The sequence below is a fragment of the Labrus bergylta genome, chromosome 12 (genome assembly GCF_963930695.1).
Source record: "Labrus bergylta chromosome 12, fLabBer1.1, whole genome shotgun sequence".
NCBI classification, from domain to species: Eukaryota; Metazoa; Chordata; class Actinopteri; order Labriformes; family Labridae; genus Labrus; species Labrus bergylta.
This window is the reverse complement of record NC_089206.1, coordinates 21,457,387-21,473,834: the sequence shown is the minus strand read 5'-3', so window position 1 is coordinate 21,473,834 and position 16,448 is coordinate 21,457,387. Positions and strand designations below refer to the sequence as shown.

General features: G+C 42.7%; 1 protein-coding gene across 1 annotated transcript; it reads right to left on the bottom strand.

The window, feature by feature from the left end:
- Window positions 1–1,038: 1,038 nt before the first annotated feature.
- On the bottom strand, window positions 1,039–2,631 carry nppal (natriuretic peptide A-like). Its single transcript, XM_020630418.2, has 3 exons — window positions 2,446–2,631; window positions 2,038–2,354; window positions 1,039–1,270 (listed from the first exon to the last, which is right to left on the bottom strand). The coding sequence occupies exons 1-2, from the start codon at window positions 2,527–2,529 to the stop codon at window positions 2,040–2,042; spliced, it is 399 nt and encodes a 132-aa protein (XP_020486074.1). The 5' UTR covers window positions 2,530–2,631; the 3' UTR covers window positions 1,039–1,270; window positions 2,038–2,039.
- Window positions 2,632–16,448: the final 13,817 nt, after the last annotated feature.

Genomic DNA, 16,448 nt, shown 5'->3' with positions numbered 1-16,448 from the left:
TGAATGTAGGTGTGACCTGCGGTGTAAAAGCGCTTTGAGTTCAAGCCGATTTTTAATTTGTTTTGTACAAACAACAACATTGGACTCCTTTCTAACAGTGGAGTCGCCCCCTGCTGTTCAATAGAAAGAATGCAGGTTTAAGGCACAGTGAGTGACTGCTGCATTTATATATTCAATGTGTTCTTTTTAAATATGTTTGACAGCACACTCAGTAAAGTTTATAAAATAGACAGTTGTGTTTCACAGTGTAGATGGATTTGAATTTACTGAGAAATGTAACAAGTGAGCCTGGTCTCCTTCTTCTTCTACACCTACAACACCTCCCTCTGCAATGTAGCATTAAAGAGAAATACTTTATCTCCCTCAACAACCTCACACTCACACTCACTGCAGGCGCAGATTAAAATGTGTTTATTCACTGCATCGCTGCGTCAGAAGGAGCTTTTGAATGTGTTAATGACGAATCACAGGCTTTGAGAGAGTAGAGTGGTTTACATTATTAAGATCAGTTTTTTGTCTTGATTTTTTCTGACATCAGAGTGATAGTTTGACTTATAAAAGTAATTTTCTCGATTAAATGATTGCGCGTAAAACAAGCTTTTGGAAAATCCACGCGTGCGTAAAAGTTGGACACTCATCCCAACAGACTGTAGAGAGCCTTTTCCCCCTTTATATTTATATTTAAGAAGGGTTTTCACTGTCGAGCCTGATCCCGTAGTCTGAGGAGGAGCATGTTGGCTCGAAACGTCACTTATCAATAAATCCTTTAGGTAGTTTCTTGGTGTGCGGATCTTGTTTGATTTTCGTGTTTTTGGATCCAGCACCCTCTGAGGGATGAGTGTGTCCGTGTTTTTTTTTTTTTTTTCATTGAACTTGAACCTTCACAAACAAAATCTGAACAATCAGTTTCCTTTTCCTGCAAATCTGCAAACGTGTATTAACCCTTCACCTGGACTTATTTACTCTCTTGTTCTCCACAGGTGAAGGTAAATATCCTCCTGCAGGCTTTAGGAAACAAATCACTCTGACTCAGAGATTAGGAAACATTTTTTTTTACTGCATTACAATCTAAAACAAGGCAACACATCCAACAAAAAGACAAAATAAATAAATAATATCTACATCGACAATAATTTATTCATATTTAGCAGCTCACATGTGGAAAATAATAATAAAGTCACAGTCCTGAATCTGAACCGTGTGGAGGACAAGAAGAAGATCCGCCCTTTAAAGTGTCAGAGGCTGCAGGAGATCCCTCATCCACCCGAGTCTGTGGACACAACAGAACCATAATTTAAAAAAAAACATGTTATTGCACAAGATTAAAACGAGCTTTGTTACATGTTTATCACATCGGAAGAGGGCATGTTGAAGGTGCCCAGGTGCCCTTGAGCAATGAGAGCTGCTGCAGCGGTGCAGATACGCAGAAAACAAAGATGGTGACAGAGAAGCAGCAGAATACTAAGAAATTAAATTGAAATGCATCACTTAAATCGTAAATGTAATCCATCTGAGGTTTAACGACCCTGACTTTTTTTAATCCAGCCTTTTAAATCCCTAAGAGGAGTTTATTTTTCTGCTTTGGACCTGAGTGTGCTGCGTTATGTTTCACCTTTAATGAAAATATGATGTAAAAGGTGAACAAATCACTGTGTGTTTTAATTATGTATTTATTCACACATCATACTGGGTTAAAATAATGGCGGGAGAAAAACAGTATTTATTGAAAATGATGCATTTTCCTTCACGTTTTTTAGCTCCCTCCTCCAAGATAATCTGCATCGTTCTGACTATTATGTTTCTTATATTTTCAGAAACATCTCCTTAAACTGTAATGTCTTTCTTTATTTCATAAAAAAGTCTGAAAGGTAATTATGGTGCAAATGCTGATATTGCATAATTGTTGTGCAACTTAAAGGCTAAAGTGACAAAATCTCTGCGTGCAATCACGACAAGAAAGAACATCCAGTTAAAGTTCTGTGCTGATTTAAACAACCTTTAAAAATAAATCACATGTCGGTGTTCGCAGCTTCTCACCTTCAGCATCCCAGCCCGCTGAAGGAGCCGATCCTCTCTAACCGGACCCCGAAGCAGCTCCTCAGCCCGCCCTTCTTGTACCGGCTCCAGGAGCGCTTGGAGGTCCGCATCAGGTCCTTGAAGAGACGCGCCAGGACGTTGTCTTTGGCCGCCTGCAGCGCGGAGTTTCTGGGGTCCGAGGAGTCCCAGGGGTGCTCCTCTGGGACCCCGAACAGAGACTTATCCGTGTTTGCATCCTTCACCTCAGCCTCCAGCTCCTCGTCTGAGGAGTACAACGGTGCGTTGTTGAGCTCCTCTTCTAAAAGCTGCTTCAGAGTCTGAAACAAAGAAAGTTTAAGTCACTTTAAAGTCTCTCTATAGATGATTAAATATATAATAAAGAAAGCCTTAATATGAAGGTGAACTTACCTGTAAGTCAGAAACAGGTTTGGCTCTTACAAAGTTTAACAGCAAAACCAAAGAAAAGCAGCAAAAGCAGATATTTGGGTTCATTTTCTTTTGCAGGTGTTTTTTTTTTTTTTAAATCTATGTATTTCAGTTGGTGTTCGTCCCTGCTCGTCCCTGCTCCTGTGTTTAGCGCTGACCAGGTGCCTCCTTTATACCCGACCTGATTCCATCACGAGCTCCTGGGAAAATTAACGAGGTGTGACTAATGCTGCCACGCGTGGGAGTGTGGAGGCTAACCTGACTGTAAGACTGCGAGACTGGAGGTGTTCACAGTATAGGCTTTTTTTGGAATCATGTCTTCACAAGTTTTGACGGACAGCTTCAGATCCAGTCAGCACCTTTATTTCTTTTCTCCACAGGAATGTGCATAAAACAAAGTGTGTAAGTAATAAAGTTAAAAACAGAGAAAACTCTGCAGTAAACATGGAAACTTTACTCATACATTTTCTGCAGGCTGTCGCTCCTCAAACAGTCATGCTCATTCAGCAAGATGACTTCTCCTTCTAGTTACCAATATCCTGTTTAGTAGAGTGACTTCATCATCAATCATTTCTTTCTGCAATAACTTACATGGTCTGCAAAAAGCTGGACACTGTTTTACCTGCAGGTTGACTGAAACGTTTAAAGCCTCCACGTCGAGTTTCAGACTGAAACACAAAGCAATGTTTTCACCTTGTGTTCGTCTCAGGATAATGGTGTTCAAATGAAAAAGTGTTGATTTGAGTTAGATCAATACATAGCATGAACATCAACCGAAAAAGTATTAAAGCTGCTTTCACACCTGCACAAAACTCCTGAAAGACTCAAGCTGAGTACGATGTGTGAAACACAAACAGATGAATTATTCACTCTGACTTTATCTGAAATGTCTCCTCCCAGCCTCCTTAGTTTTTATTCTGCAGAACGTTTGGTGTGAGAACGCAGCAGAATATAATCAGGAGAATTCACCTGGAGCCAGTGGGAGGGGGTGGTGACCTTTATTCCCTGTGATCGCTGAACGACCATAGACTGTCTGCATGCCACCTCTACCATCTCTGTGCTCTAATCAACCTGCTGCTGCATGTTTCCTGTTCTCCAGTATGTTCTTCTCCACTCTTTAGTTCACATTGAGATTCTGTGCAAACAGCTTTAATGTCTGGAGAATATTTGAAGAGTGTGAGCAGACCGAAGTGCGCCACAAACACAAATGAAAGTGTAAAAAAGAACAAATAATAGAAACACTTAGATTTAGTTTTTTGAAGCCCTAAAAAAGGAGTGGGAGCATCGTCTTCTCATGAATGATTTGAGAGGGGAAGCTCAGATCCAGGGTGGCAGCCACAACTTTAAAAGTGTGGTCATTCCGGAGGGAATTAAAAAAAACAAATGCTCACTGTAGTCCTTATACATCGAGTGTGCCCTATACATGCTTAGATGCTCTAACACAAGGTATGCCGTGTATCTGAGACATAGGTGAGAGATTTAAATTGTGTATTCTGTTGTACTCTTTGACTTGTCTGTATGTGTGTTAAAAAGTAAAAAGTATAATCAAAATATGGAAGTTAAAAAAAACAGATAAAAAGTGAACCCTGAAGAATATTTTGAGGATGATTCTAAGATTTAATCAACTACAACCACTCGGCTCCCTGAATAATCCAGATTTATCGACCCTTAAGAGATATTTGTTCTTTTCTTTTTTAGAATATGCTGAAATGTTTTCTTCTGAAGCTGATTTAATTTGCAGATTTTAGAGCAACTCAAAGGAACTCAGATTCACGTTCATGCTTCTGCAGCTTTTACAAAGTAGATGAAGGTTGTTTTTTTTTTTAGCATCTTACGGGTCTGTTTCTGTGTGTTTATTTATTTAAGACGAGCTCGTTCTTGACCTGCAGTAACTCTGTGCTCACAAACCTCTGTGATATAGTCTTGGTCTATACTTTCTGTTTAGTAACTGAGTGTAAACACCAATGACTCAAACATTTATCTTTTTCTGCCTCGGCTCATACGCACACCTGCAGGTCTCAGAGGAGCTGCTGAAAAATGAAGATTCATTTGAGGTTTGTCAAACGTGTGTGTGTGTCTCTGTACTCACACTCCCATCATGCCACCTTCCTCCCACTCGAACTGCCCGCCCTCCTTCCAGACAAGCGCCGGGGGTAAATGATGAGCGATTAGCCCTGGAAGCGCTGAGGCTGAGAACACTGTGTGGAGGAGGACGGGGAGGCTAATTGACATTTCACCAGCTCCTCGTCTGGAGGGCTATCACATGAAATTGACTCAACCCTCAGGGCGGCGGCACTCAACCTGCAGCTGTTTTTTTTTTTTTTCATGTGCAGAATTGGAGTTCTGCTAACTCGTGTAACACTGAAGAGATGAGCTGAACTTTTCACAAGAACATAAAGTGATCCTCTTCAAGTTTTATTTAGTTTTAAGTGAAAAGAGCAGAGCCAGAGGAAGATGTCACACCCCTGAGCTAAAGTATTAAAAAAAACACTCAGACGCAGAGAACATCTGCAACATCTGCAGGAGACTCCGAACTGATGGAGCTGAACTTTGACAGCTGGTGAGAGATTCACATCTTCTAACATCGTCAGATGTGTCTGCATGTTCTCACAGAGCCCCAAACACCAACTCGCTGTTCTCCAGAGAGGATAGGACAAAATAAAACTGGAGAAATCTCACTGGCGTTAATGCACCAAAGACTATCTTTCAAAAGCGGATGATACATTTGAACTTTTATCCTTGAGGTTATACACTCAGGGTGTTTTCACTCCTGTAGATCGTTTGCTCTGGTCTGAATCATGGACCAGTTTGTTCCATTGTTGCAGAGTTACCTCAAGTTTGGTCTACGCTCACACAGAGACATTTACAAGCGGACCAAAATGTATGATGCACGAGGAAAATGCTACCTGATTGGTCGGGAAAAGTCCCTGAAGTAAACAAAGACTAGTCGACTCCTGATTGGCTGTGGCTGCTCCAAAGACACTTTACAGTTTCTAAATGGACTGACAACTACACGGATTCCAGCTCAGGAGCTTTTCCCTCACCAGGCATTCTCATCTCGGCAAACAGATGAGGGAGCAAACAAATCGTTAAAGCTTCTCTGACATCAGTGCTGTGTGTAAATACATCTGTCACAACCTAAAAGCATGTCGGTGTCATCAGCTTGTAAAACCATGCGGACATTCTGTCTACAGCGTCGTCTGTGTCCGGTGTCTCAGCGTGTTCAGCGTGGATCATAACCTCACAGCTCTGCAGGAAAATGTAATTTAAGTGTCATATCCAATAAGAATCCATAGAGAGGGGGGAGCTTCTGGTTTTACCTCAGGCACATCTGATGTGCTTCAAATGATTTGATCGCTGTAGTGCATATCACAATAAAAACAAATTACATCAATGAAACCACTAAAGCACACTGAGAGAAAGACGCAGTGCAGGGGAGGATCACGGCTTTCCTTGTTGTTATTGCTTAATGTGATGTTCTTAAAACCAATAAAGTCGTCTTCACCTCATCACTGACTTCATGCACTTGTGTCAGAAGAACAACTTCACAAACTAACAAGGTGCATGAAGAGTGAAAGGCTTGAAGAGGTTAAATAGCTCCAGTAGCACTTATGAAGATGATGTCTTAAGAAAGCCTGCTGCTCCCCTCTCTGCAGGAAAGTTTCTTTACCTTTTAAGAGCAGCTCAAATTCACCTGGGGCCATATTCACAAAGAGTCGCTCCTAGTGACAGAATATTTTCTGAAAGTTATTTACAAAGCATCTTACCACTTAAGAGAGCTCCTGAGGTGACAAACTGTGAGGACTTGTAACAGGATGAAGAGTTTCTCAAGCTGAGGAGAAAATGGAGAAATGTTCTGCAAACACGACGTGAAGAATATTTTTGAATCATAGTCCGGCCGAACAGACTAAAACGATTTGTGCAGACAATCTCTAACTTAGTTCAGTACAAAGTGAGACATGCATGTTGAGTTTCTCTACATGTGCTCACCTCCACATGTTCATCCAATCACTGATTAAGACTCTTCACATGCTGATATAACGATCAGTAAGTGAAGAAGCTGCTGCACAAGTGAGCATGTGATTTCAATCATTTTGTAGGCGTTATACTTTGTGTAGAAATGTGTCACACTTAGCAACAGGGTTGACCCCGCCTCCTCACTAAATTTACTCCTAGCTTAAAATAATCCTGTAGGCTAAATTAGGAGCTCTTTTGAATGTTTGTGAATACAGGCCCTGGACTTTACTACTTTACCCTCCTGAGAAACATTTTTTCCTGCAATTATTTTTGATCAAATTACAGCTTTTTTTTTTATCATTTGAAAGTAAAATATTTGTGCATTTCTGAGCCTGTGTTTGTTGTCAGTGTTCTGTTCTGAGAGGAAACTAAATCCAAATGTGGCTAAATCAGTCAACAGTACGTCTTCAATGAACCCTGCAGGTCTCTGCAGCCTCTGAAGGACTGAGTGCAGGTTTTTCCCTCCTGAGCAGGTTGTTTAGACCAGCTGACATTTCAACCTCTCTAACTGTCATGCAGATGAAGAATGTAATCCAACCGCCATCGTTCCCCTCCATTAGAGGCCTTAATTAGAACATCAGGCCTCATCGTCATGAACCATGGAGGTAAAGAGCTCTGAAATAAGAAACACACACACACTGACGTCAGTACTGTATGTCAGCTAACACGGCGGTGGTTCCCATCTCGAGGAACACCCACTGAAATGTCAGATAGAAGAACCATATCGCTTTATAATGTGCAGCAAGAGATTTAGACATACAAGTCAGTCGATGTCTAATATTAACCTTTTCTTTCTGGTTCCTTAAAGTGGTTCATATCCTCCTGGTAATGCGTCAAATACAACCTCCTTAAAATAACTGCAGGTCATTTCATTTGGGGAGGATTTAGGGGATCTTTATCACCATCAGACAGAAACCTTCTGCAATGAAGACATCCACGCCAGGAGACCCAAGTTGAGAGCCCTGAGGATCTTCACAACATCAATAAAGCCAAGAAAAGAAAGTAAGGGAGGTGTTACTAATGACAGGAGAGGAGAGGACAGCAGGAGAAAACTTTTGAGGAGAAGAGTACGACCAGGTAGGAGAGTTTATGAGAGACTAAAAATCAGGTTTAGTTTAAGTTAAAACAACTTTTGGGGAAAGCAGTTTGAGAGGGAGAGGGAAAGGGATCAAGAGAAAAAGAAAGGATTAATGAACCGAAGATTAAAGGTAAAATAAAGGATGTCAATGGATTGGCTTCCGGAGTTGACCATTGACCTGAATAGTTAAGTTTGTTTGCTACACATTTATCAAAGAGCCAGAATCATAACCATGCCAAGAGGCAGTGGCAGGTAAGGCCAAAGCCAACCGAGCGGATCAATCTTTGTCATCCTTTCTTCCTAACTCATAACCATTTATGAGAAAACGTGAACAACACTAACTCCAATGATGCAAAGAGAGAACCCTTGGACGTTGACCTTTCAGAGAAAGCAGTTCAGTGTTGGTGCTAAGAGTTTGATAATCATTCCAAGAAAAATCATGACATCGGGAAAAAAGTGGTCCAAAATCATCACCGGAAGCTGACACACTGTGAGTCGCTTCAAACAAACGGAAACACCAAGAATGGTAAAACCTCAGTACTGGTTATGACTAACTTCCCGACACTGTTTGAACCCGGGGCTGTGTGGTGTGAGCGGGGAATGTATCACCTGATAAAATGATGGGACAGAGAGACAGTCGAGGATGCCATCCTTTCGGCGCCGTCCCACCACTTCCTCTCTTCACAGATTAGATTATCACCGACATGACGCAGAAAGTGTCCTCAGCTGTGTGAATCAAACCGGCTCAGCTAAACCTCACTCTGCTTTGTAATGAAGCTGAAGAGTTTCATGGAACAGTTTACCTTCTACCCACTCATACTGTGAAATCTGTAACTCACTAGCAAGCTGTTGAATTAAACAGAAGATATTAACTGTTCTGTGGCGTTCCCCCTGGACGTGTCCTAGGGCCTCTTTCTATTAAGAAATAATTTGTCTATAAGTTTATACATCTTTGCATTCTGTCTCCTCTCTTTCTTTTCTAACTATCCTCCACTTCACAGGTCAATCATTTGCAACCTTCACATAATCATTGACAACCGTTCCAAAAATAGCCGGTAAAACCCGCCTCCATAAACATGACGGTGGATCAGAATTACTTTTTAACTTGTTGGTAAAAAACTGTACAGGCTTGTGGTTATTTCTGGACTGTTGCTATTGAGAGTATTCAGCCTGGGCGTATTTATCTCCGGGATGGATTAGAGAAAAAGTTCTGAGCTCAGACTGAAGTGAATTTTTAAAAAACGCTCAGCGTAGAAATGATGAAACTCTCATTCACAAAGCGTCTGTTCTCCATCGTCCCCTCTCCGCCTGTTAATGTGTCCACTGCAGTTTAATCACTAAACTGAGATTTGCAGAATTTGACAAAATATATCTTGGATTAGAACTGGTCACCTTCTCTTTGCACAGTTCATGCATTTTTTTGATTGCAATCAGACTTTTGATTGACACCTCATTTGGTAAATTTCGACCCTCTATTCACTTTTCCCCGACCTGTAATAACCACTGAGAGTCTGAGTTGAAAGAAGGTGTCTGATAAAACCAGGCCATTTGCACGCTATTGTGCAGATGACCGGCGTTTCTTATAGCCAATGATATTCTGAACACGCAGATATGCTGTTGCAATCAAAGACTACATTTACATTCACACCATATTCCTGTATTAATCGGAATAATGAGAATATTCTGATTGCATAGGAGTCATGTAAACACCTTATTCCAATTGTCATAACCCGATTAAGCTCATTTTCCGATTATTAAAAACCCGAATAAGACCCCTGGCATATGCCTGTATCAACCCGAATATTGGGTCATGTAAACGCTGAATGTGCTACTTCAAGGATCTGTTTACTTCTGCGCATGTTCAACATGGTGAGAAACACGCAAAAGACGTTACACTTTTGGGCCGAGGAGGAGACAAATTTACTACTACTCGCTCCCACCAGTCCTGGCTGAACTTTCATCGATAGTCTTCGCGGGGCTCTGGTTGGTATCCATGGCGTAACGCGTAGAGCTCAGTTTACCATTTATTCCCATTCTCGTCGGCCACGGTTGAGGAGGTGAATGAGAACGAGTGTTCCAGTCACACTTTGATGGAGAAGTGATAAGAATATTACACAGTATATCGCAAAAGCAAGCATCTTGGACTATTTGGTGGAAATGCCAATACAGTGCGTGCCAAAAGAACGCCCCTAGATGATGTCTTGTCATGACGCTACTACTACTACTACTACACTTTATTCAGAATATGCTGATTAACATGTAAACGGGAATATTCCAGTAGATCAGCACTCCACGGAGCATGTAAACACCTTTTTCGGAATATTGCCTTAACCAGAATATGGACCTTAATAGGAATATGGTGTGCATGTAAACGTAGTCATTACTCGCATCCCGAAAGCAGGAAGAGCATTTCTAACGCAAAAGGGTGCGCCGAACACCTGGCAGGTTTCTTGAAAGACTTTAAAGAGGTCATATTATGCCCTTTTTGGGGTTCGTATATTTAATCTATGTACCTACTAAAGTATGTTCATAATAGCTAAAGTTAGAAAAAAGTGTCTGTTTTCATGTACTGCCGCTCCATGCACCGGCTCGCTTCTGACTCTCTCTCTAAGGCTCTGAAGTGCCCATGTTCAGCGTCCCCACGTGGGTCCAGTCTGATCTGATTGGTCGGCCTGTCGGCTCTGCCGTAACTTGTCAGTCGCTCAGCACGGTTCTTGGAAATGTCACGCCCCTTTTACCATATTGGGAATGCAGGCCAGCCACTCTGGCTCCGAGGGCCGGGGAGCAAAAACATTAGCACCTTAGCACTACTGTGCTACTGCAGGCTACAGCATATTGTGGGCGTGCTACAGAAGTTAATGGGCAAATGTGATGTCACAAGTTGGGGCTAGAACCAAGCGTTACATGCAGCTAATGCTGCAGCTAACAGGAGGACGTAGGACAAGCCGCGTTTCCGCAGACTTTGAATTTTTGCACATAGATGTTCCTAAACATGCACAGGACACTTGGAAAACACACTAAAGAGCATATAAAAACCAGAAAAAGCATAATATGACACCTTTAAACACTTTCAGAACCTGCTGAACATTTTCTGAGGAGACCTCATATGTGCTTGTACTTCTAATAGTTCGAGAACAGTATTCAGTTTTCTCGTGGTATCCCTGGAAAGGCGTCTTTACAGGACCCGTCGGGGTTTGATTAAGAGTTATTTTACTGAACTCAGACGATCATAGCTGGTGCACTTTGTGAGCCGTTGCTTCAGCGTCGCTCTGATCCACCTTGCCGGCGGTTGAAGCTGCAGCAGAACAACGTTTAACCTTCATGTTTCCCATCAGGCTCTCTCGTCTATTCCTGTCCTAGACTGATCCCAGACTCCCACAGCGTTACATCATGCCTTCCCCTTCCCCTTCCCGCCGGCTGTGGAAACACTAGCATGTTGTTAATGTGACCCCTCTAGTGCCACCTTTACACAGATAAGGCTATTTTCACTCTGCAGGGCTGGTGTTGCATATATTTAGTGTTAGTTCATGCTATTTTTAACACGAGCCACCTAAATAAACCAAAGGAAGTCACTATTCTCTTTTACAGGTTCTTAGTTTGTTTGTTGACATTTATTTAGAGGAAGTAGAGTAATAAATATTATTATCAAACACATTTCAGTGGGTCAGATCGGTGCTGCAGATATCCACCCACTCGTTAATAAAATGAGTCATATTGCTCCCGTCAGTTTTGGTCTTTATTACGGCGCCTAATTAACTCGATGTGTCTGCTAAGTGATGGCTCTGATCGCCGTGCAGACGCCTTAATCCTCATTAAGCCTTAAGTCCACTGCGCTGGGAATCCAGTGCCCTTTTTTCATTTCACACTTTACTTTTGTGACATTTAATTAGCTTCATCTGCGTTACACGATTGAGTCACTGACCTTGACTGGTTGCTTCATACAAAGAGCAAAGACGACAACAACCAGTGGGCCTAGCCCAGGCTAGCGCAGTGGTTAGCACGGGCGCTCCATGGACAGAGATTCAGATTCAGACAACTTTATTAATCCCAGAAAGGCAATTCAGTTTCACAGCCTTCCGAGTCATTGAAAGAAGCCAAGACAACAATCAGGAAACCAACACAGTCGCAGTATTTCAGCATTCAATAACAACAATTCAACAGACGAGCGGGTCGCTAAATGAGAAGCCAGAGCTAGCAGATCTAGAAATTCATAAATACAACACCAGAGGACTTCCTCTAAAGTGGGCACCCTGACCTGTGGCTCCTTTCCTGCATGTCATTTCCCACCCTCTCTATCCCCGAATTCTGACTTTATCCACTGTCCTGTCTCTAAAATAAAGTCATAAAAAACAGTACAGTCACCTTAACAACATCAGAGGGGCTACATTTAAAGAAACATTTAATTTAGACGCTTGTGCATGTTACACAGAGTCCATTACTCCCCCTCCTCCATTCAAAGTGTTTCTCCAAAGCAACAAAACATCAAAATATGTTCCACGTTTGAACTCTCCATTTGCCTCGGAGACGTACTTCTCACCCAGATGCAAAGAGCTGTGTACAATGTCATTAAAAGCTCTTTAGCGCCCCGCTCACCCCTCCGCTGGCCTCCCGCCGCGTTCTGACAGATATCAATGGCATTACCTCGGGGCTGCAAGGACCCCCCGTCGGTCTCGAAAAGGCTCTGGAAACAAACACACAAAGAGCAGAGAAAAAAAGACACACGGCTTCTTCTAAAAGGTGAAAGCGCCACGGTCCACCTAAGAATAATGACCTGCTCGTTTTAAAAAAGGAAAGCTCATTACTTAGTGCTGAATATGCCTGAATATGGACCTGACCTTCATAATGGACCTGGTTGCTGGACTTCGTTCTTGTGTTCTGTGAGTAAGCAAATGTGGAAAAGAACAAAAGTGCACGTCAGCCTGAAAGGTACAGGTGAACCTTTGCTGGCGTTCTTCATCTCAAACCTTCAAACTAAAGATGTTTAGAGGGAGAGCGGCCCCACACATGACGATGGATAATGACAGATTAAACTGTTTTGTTCCTTTAGTGTGTGGAGATGAAACAGCACAAGCTAACAGATTCATTCACCAACAAACATCTTCCTCCTCCTCCTCCTCTTCCTCCTCTTCTTCCTCTTCCTCTTCCTCCTCCTCTTCCTCCTCTTCCTCTTCCTCTTACTCCTCCTCCTCTTTCTCTTCCTCCTCCTCCTCCTCCTCCTCATCCTCCTCCTCCCAAATAGTCTGCAGTTTTCCTGCCCACAGCATCAGAGACAGAGTTAATGGTGCATTCAGGAGCTCCTCATCAGCTCAAAATAACTTCGAAATTCTCTAATTTTCAGAAAAGTTCAGAGACAGTTTCAGATAAACAAAACTCAGGAGGTTCAGAGGTCGGACTTAGTAAACCCACAGCAGGACCTGCACAACAACAAGGATGACATGATGCTTTGGTTATCCAAGGGGTAGCTTCAGGACCCCCAAGCCCCTCCCTATAGCGCCTCCTGTGGCCATGATAGAAAAGGGCGCTCTAATGATTAACAAACATGTCAACACTGCGCCCCACACAGGGAGGCTACAGTCCTCCAAGGGGACGGCCCGGGGTGTAAATCCCACCTGTGTGGCTCTTTCATGATGACATCACAGTGTGACAGAGGAAGGAAAAGAAACATCAGCAGGTGAATTCATACCGTAAACAGGTGTGAAGAGTTTGGAGGATAAAAAGCTAAAATTAAGAGAAATAAGAATAACAGAGGCTCACTTTTGCTTCAGCTGAATTCAGATGAGTAAAACCCAGAATGATACAGACAGAGGACTGGGATTAAGCACCTTACAAGCCTGAAAAAGAGAGGGTAACTATTTGACAAGGAGCACTTATAGAGATACAAAGGCATCCTTTAATGGTGTGTTATCGGGAAGGTGTGCAAGAAAGCAAAAAGCAGGCAATCACATTAACATCTGTATTCCTGGAAGTCATGCGTTGACGATTGACCTGATTTTCTTTGAAGGCCTCTGTGCTCCACATGTTGATATATTAACCGAGTTAGAGCCACTGCATTATAGCTCAGAAAGCCAAACACGATGGTCCTCACTCAGCATCGTTAAAAAGATGATAAAACCAAAGAAGGAAGGTGAAATGGAGCGAGGAGGAGACGATGCAGCGGAGAGAGAGAGAGAGAGAGAGAGAGAGAGAGAGAAAGTGTGTTCTCTCTAATCACTGCAGCGCTGCAGCCATCACGCCGTCCCCCCTTGTGACAGTTTTATTATCAGAGCTGGTATGCAACACGAGAGTAATTTCCCCTAATGATCTCAGCCGCCTTCCACACCTCAGGACAAGTGAGTGTGGCTGACATGAGGGGGAGGGGGGAAGGGAGGAGAGAGAGAGAGAGAGAGATAATAAATACAGGAAGGAGAGAACAAAAGGAGGAAAAAGACGACTGACCTGAACATCTTATAACACCGTAACATTCATCATCTCCACCTCTTACTGTAGCTTCAAACATTTATTTACTCACAAACTCAAACCCTAAAAAGTCGGGACGTTTTGTGAAAATGTAAACAAAAACAGAATGTGATGCTTAAATCATTTAAACCCCAAAGTAGTTACTCTGCAAGTAGTAAACTGAGGAGACACGTTTCTGTATTTTTAAAAGTGTTTTACTGTCCTTACTTAATGTAGGATTTCAGCTGGTCAACACCTCAGGGTCTCCTTTTATTCTTTGGCCTTTTAATGCTGTTATTTTAAAAACAGTGGGCAGAGTCGGAAATCAAGGAGAGAGAGAGAGAGAGAGAGAGAGAGAGAGAGAGAGACAGACAGAGAGAGAGAGAGAGAGGGACCGCGAGAGAGAGAGAGAGAGAAAGAGAGAGGGAGAGGGAGAGAGGGAGAGGGAGAGAGAGAGAGAGAGAGGGAGAGAGGGAGAGAGGGAGAGAGGGAGCGAGAGAGTGGGGAATGACATGCAGGAAAGAAGCCACGGATTTGTACCCGAGCCGCTACAGACTCTGTACATGGTGCACACAAGCTAACCACGAGGCAAAAAAGTAAAAAAAGTAAAAAGAGTATCCACGCCACGGGCACTAAGGCACCCCCAAATACATCACTGATGCTGGCTTTAGAGCTGTGCTTTTTTTGCTTTTGCATCTCTTATGACAAAACAGCTGGATCGTTCTCATGACCACCAGAAAACAGAGTAAATAAATGGTATTGTTGCATGTCCACTGAGGGCTTCCATAGAATAGATACCTCACACTTCACCTCAAACAACCTGAGCTGTTCCCTCTAAATCAAAGTTCTTGAAAGTTAGGCCGGATGATGAAAGTGAAAGTAAGTCACATCCTCTTTGTGTGACTGATGACATATTATTTAATTCATAAGTTGAATTGGACATATAGACGAGTGGGACATAGAGGCTGATCTCGTGTGACATGGAGGTTTGAGAGACTCATCAGGATCCATTTGGAGCATCCGGCTGTGGAGGAATTACTGAGAAATGAGAAATGAGACAGAGAGAGAGAGAGAGAGAGAGAGAGGGAGGAGAGGTGAGTCAGGGTGTCGTATCATCTCTTGCATCTCGTCCCATTACATCTGTTAACCAGCAGCCATCAGGTCATTGCTACCATCACAGGGGAGGAAAGTGAACCTGCAATCATGATGTTTACACACCGCTGTCGTATTTTGTCTTTTTATTGCACAGATTGCCTCCAATTACATTCAGAGCACAAGTGTCATCTACTCCTCTCTGACTAATCCTGTGTAATCACAGCTTCCTGCTGTCCGATTATCATGGTTTCCGCACCGATTATGTTTGACTATAATGGTGGAATTAGCCCGCGGGTCGCAGGTGAAGCTTTGTAACTGGTTTGTTTAAAGGGGAGTAAATGACAGCGTGGCTTTTATCCATCACAGGTTTCAAACAAGAGGCTCTTGTGAATATCATCTTCTGTCATTGGGAAGTTTGAGGGTTCGTGGTCGGTCACAGCTGTTTGAATATAAAGTGACATAAAATGTCTCTTTCTGAAACGATCTCTGAGGCCTAAGTGATATTTTTGGGGGGATATTTTCACCTTCATTGGAAGGCAAAGCAGACTAACTTTATGGTGATTTACAATTTATAAGCTAGCTGGGAGTCTGGAGTGCTGTGTTGGCTAAACATGACCCAAGACATACATGAGACCAGAGTGCTCCAAGACTGAGACTGAGACAAGACCAAGACCAAGAAAGACTGAGGCCGAGACAAGACCAAGAAAGACTGAGACCGGGTCAAGACCAAGACACTTAGGGATGGAGACAGGTCAAGACCAAGACCAAATATCTCTGAAAAATCATCACTAGGGGATAAAAATCAAACTACAAATACATACATACATGCATGAACTGTAGCGTGCCAGGGCCAAGGAAGTGTACCGAGCTTGAGCACAGATCGGAGCCCTCACACCGGGTCAAACGAACTGGTCTTTAGGGATGAAGCGTGCTTGAGTAAGGCACGGTACAGATTGCCTGGTCTAAGTGCGCCCTGAGTGAAGGTGAATTGTCTCAGGGTGTAAATATGTAAAATAACGCCATTGGATCTGCAGAGTCCCTCTGTACCTGCACAAGAAAAAGCTAAAGACCCAGCTCTTTCATGAATATCTACTAACTTAATGATGATGGTCTCCATATTATTGATGATGATGATGATGGTTGTCACGATTGTTTTTGTTTGATAACGATGACTTATAAGATGGTTTCTATACTGATTAGAGCTCTCAAGAACTGCCGTCAATGTTGTGCTTTGCCTCTGGTCACTTCCTGTCATCACCTGTGTGTCCAACATTGTTCCCTTTTTTCTAGATCCTTGCTTGTGTTGTTCTTACTCTCTGATGTATGTCGCTTTGGATAAAAGCGTCTGCTAAGTGAATTG